At 36.7% G+C, this 2,981-nt stretch overlaps 1 protein-coding gene across 1 annotated transcript in view; it reads right to left on the bottom strand.

Annotated features, from left to right (window-relative positions):
- Nucleotides 1-115: 115 nt before the first annotated feature.
- LOC21395260 (dnaJ protein ERDJ3A) overlaps nt 116-2,981 on the bottom strand; it is a 4,522-nt gene continuing 1,656 nt past the window's right edge. The window contains exons 4-7 of the mRNA XM_010094493.2: nt 2,370-2,890; nt 1,952-2,284; nt 1,270-1,623; nt 116-871 (exon numbers count right to left, since the gene is read on the bottom strand). Of these exons, the coding sequence (XP_010092795.1) occupies nt 584-871; nt 1,270-1,623; nt 1,952-2,284; nt 2,370-2,890 (1,496 nt within the window). The 3' untranslated portion in view covers nt 116-583. The remainder of the gene's footprint in view (nt 872-1,269; nt 1,624-1,951; nt 2,285-2,369; nt 2,891-2,981) is intronic.

The raw sequence follows: 2,981 nt of genomic DNA, 5'->3' as shown, positions 1-2,981 counted from the left end.
ATTTTATTTTCTGATATTTAATTTAATTATCTAAAACAAAAAAAAAAAAAAAAAAAAAAAAAAAAAAAAAAAAAAAAAAAAAAAAGCTAAAGCAACACGGAAAATTTCCTTACAAAAAAGTTGAAATATTTTTATTTTGAATGTTCAAGATATTTTTCATGAATTTTCCTCTTGAAAAAATACTGTTGACAAATAAATTTGCCGCATCTTCAATCCCGCTTCTCAGTAAGATAATAATTCTTGGGGCACGTAGTCAAAGGAGAAATAAACACTCTACTCTGTACATTCAAAATTATAACATCATCAAAATGTTGTAAAGTTTTTGTTTGCTGGGAGTCAGGGACAAAATGATTCTCACTCTCCCAAATAGTAATAACTAGATTTTTCTTCTATCTGCAGATTCTCCTTATGACAGACGATCCTTTTAACTTCAGTCTCAATGGGATAAAGACCATAGGTGGTATCTAGAGCTAAATTCCGGGTCTATCTCTTCTTAACTCGGCATAAATCACTTGCATTTCATAAGAAGGAAGAAGCTATATACATTTACAAGCCACATATCTGATTCTCGAGGGACTAACATTCACTTAAGGACAGGGCTTTGGCGTGTCTTTGAAAATCGTACATCGCCATTGAGAACGGAACTAATAAACCTCTCTACTTCTTCCGAGTTCATTTCACCATCAAATGCAGCGAACTTCCCTTTCCGAGGTTTATATGCCACCAACAGCTTATCTACTGATTTAAATCCTGATTTGTCTAGTGCAGTCAGGAATGCTGGCTGTTTTGTGGCATCCAACAGGCTGTACGAAATAGCATCCCGTGCGCCAAAGGCTGAATTCTGTCTCCTTGTTAGTGTCTTCTGAGATACCTGTAAACAAAAATTATGCAGTATGTGCGAGATATCAAATCATAATACTAGCTAAGAAGTTCAATAACATTATTTTAAAGAAGAATTGAAGCTAGTCATTTTGAAAAAAATTAGTTCAACACAATCATTACAAGAGCCTAAATCAGGAATCCTGTAGGAAATATGCATCTAAATTTCCAACATTTCCTTCGCTCAGCCTTTGCACTTCTCATTCATTAGTTTCACTTCAAGATCTTTTGGTTTTTATGAAGTGTACAAAAGTATAAACGAGCATGATCAACTCTGAGAATGCCTCTAAAATCATTGCTATGGAATAATAACAAAATGGTGTGTAAATCTCCTTTGATCAATCAATAAAATTCGACTTCTATCAAACCCAAAATAAATCGAAAACTGACCATTTTCAAAATTGACTCAAGTTTCTCCCTTGCTCTGGAAGATCTGAAGGCCCCAATTATACAGACTGGCGTTGTCTCACCACATAGAGCATCAAAGTTAGACCCTGTCAACGTAGGTATCTGATTCTCCCATGAGTTGGTGTTTGCTTTGCCCATCTGGCTTGAAGATGCTTTCTTGTTCTTTTTTTCAAAACCATCAAGTAGGATACTAAGATCATGAACCGCAGATTTCAAATCTTTCACACTAATCCCAGTTTTGAGGATATGTTTCTCCCCGGTTGACAACCAACCAACGACAGCTGGAAGTGCATCAACCCCTAACTTTTTTACTATAGGATCAGATGACTCGTGAACCTGCATAATCATTGAAAAGAAAATTATTTTTAATGCTTTGATAAAAACAAAAACAAAGACATAAAGCTAAGTGTCGCCATGCCCAGATGCGAAAATTTTATATTAAAAAAGTCTCCTCATTTCTAATACAATTTGGATTTCACAACATTTCACCATTATGGGAAAAAAAAATTTTTGGTTTGTTAAAGAGCACAATGAAAAGGGGGAAAACCATTTCACCATTATGGGGAAAAAAAAATTTGGTTTGTTAAAGAGCACAATGAAAAGGGGGAAAACCAGTCCAACGTAAAACAACCGCAAAATCATGTAATTTGCAATGTTAGCGTACCTGTGCATCATAGAAGATGAATTTTTTGCGATATAAGCCACTTAGGACACGCCATATTACAGGGGTGTCCTTTTTGGTGGAAAGAAGCATCACTGTAGGCAATTTTTGAGATGGAAATTCAAATCTTTTCAAGTCAACTCGTTTTGAGAAACTTGGCAGATGATGTTGGCAAAACGATTTCAAACTCTTTACAGCCCAATCGCCATTGTACTCCACCAGAGAACCCTTTTCACTTTCTTTGAGCGAGTATATGAATACGCTGGGTATTCTCTGTGGGGATATGCCCAGGTCCTTACATAAAGACTGTTCCATCTGACAGTTTATGCTTCCAACCTGGCAGAGGAAATCAAAGAATGAGTACATGCAAAGATGAAATAACAATTCTTAATCAGAAAATGGTGTATTAATGAGGAATTACCTTTAAGGCTCCCTCCAAAAAATTGGCAACCTCCTCTATGATAGGTTCAACATTTTGGATCACTTTTGATGAGGTTGTGTAAATGAACAAAAGCCAAGTCATTCCTTGGTCAACTATTTCTTTCTTATAAATTTGAGAATTAACGGCCCTGATGCTCTTTGAAGGATTTCTGGAGCCAGATTGGGACTGGGTGCCACCACCAAAACCACCAAACTGACCGCCACTTTTAATATTACCTCCAAAAAGATTTGAGAAGATCTCATCCATGCCAAAACCAAATGAACTTGAGTCGCCAGAACCACCAAAGGAGAAGGAGAATGACCGTGAACCTCCCTGGCCACCCATATTCTGCCATTCACCCGGTCTGAAGGTATATTGGTTTTGCCCTGGTCCTCCACCCCTGAAGTAAGTATATCCGCCCTGATCCCCAGGATGGCCAGCTTCAAATCCAGGCTGTCCCTTCTCGTCTCCATACATATCATAATTTTTTCTTTTTTCTTCATCTGATAAGATATCATATGCTGATGAAACAAGAAGGGAAAAACATAAACTAATAAGAAAAATGTGAAAGGAAAAGGAAAAAAGATGCTTGTGCTCCAAGATAAAGGGAAA

Source organism: Morus notabilis, unplaced genomic scaffold (assembly GCF_000414095.1).
Source record: "Morus notabilis unplaced genomic scaffold, ASM41409v2 Scaffold490, whole genome shotgun sequence".
NCBI classification, from domain to species: Eukaryota; Viridiplantae; Streptophyta; class Magnoliopsida; order Rosales; family Moraceae; genus Morus; species Morus notabilis.
Note: the sequence above shows the minus strand (reverse complement) of the source record. Positions and strands in the feature narration are given on the sequence as shown.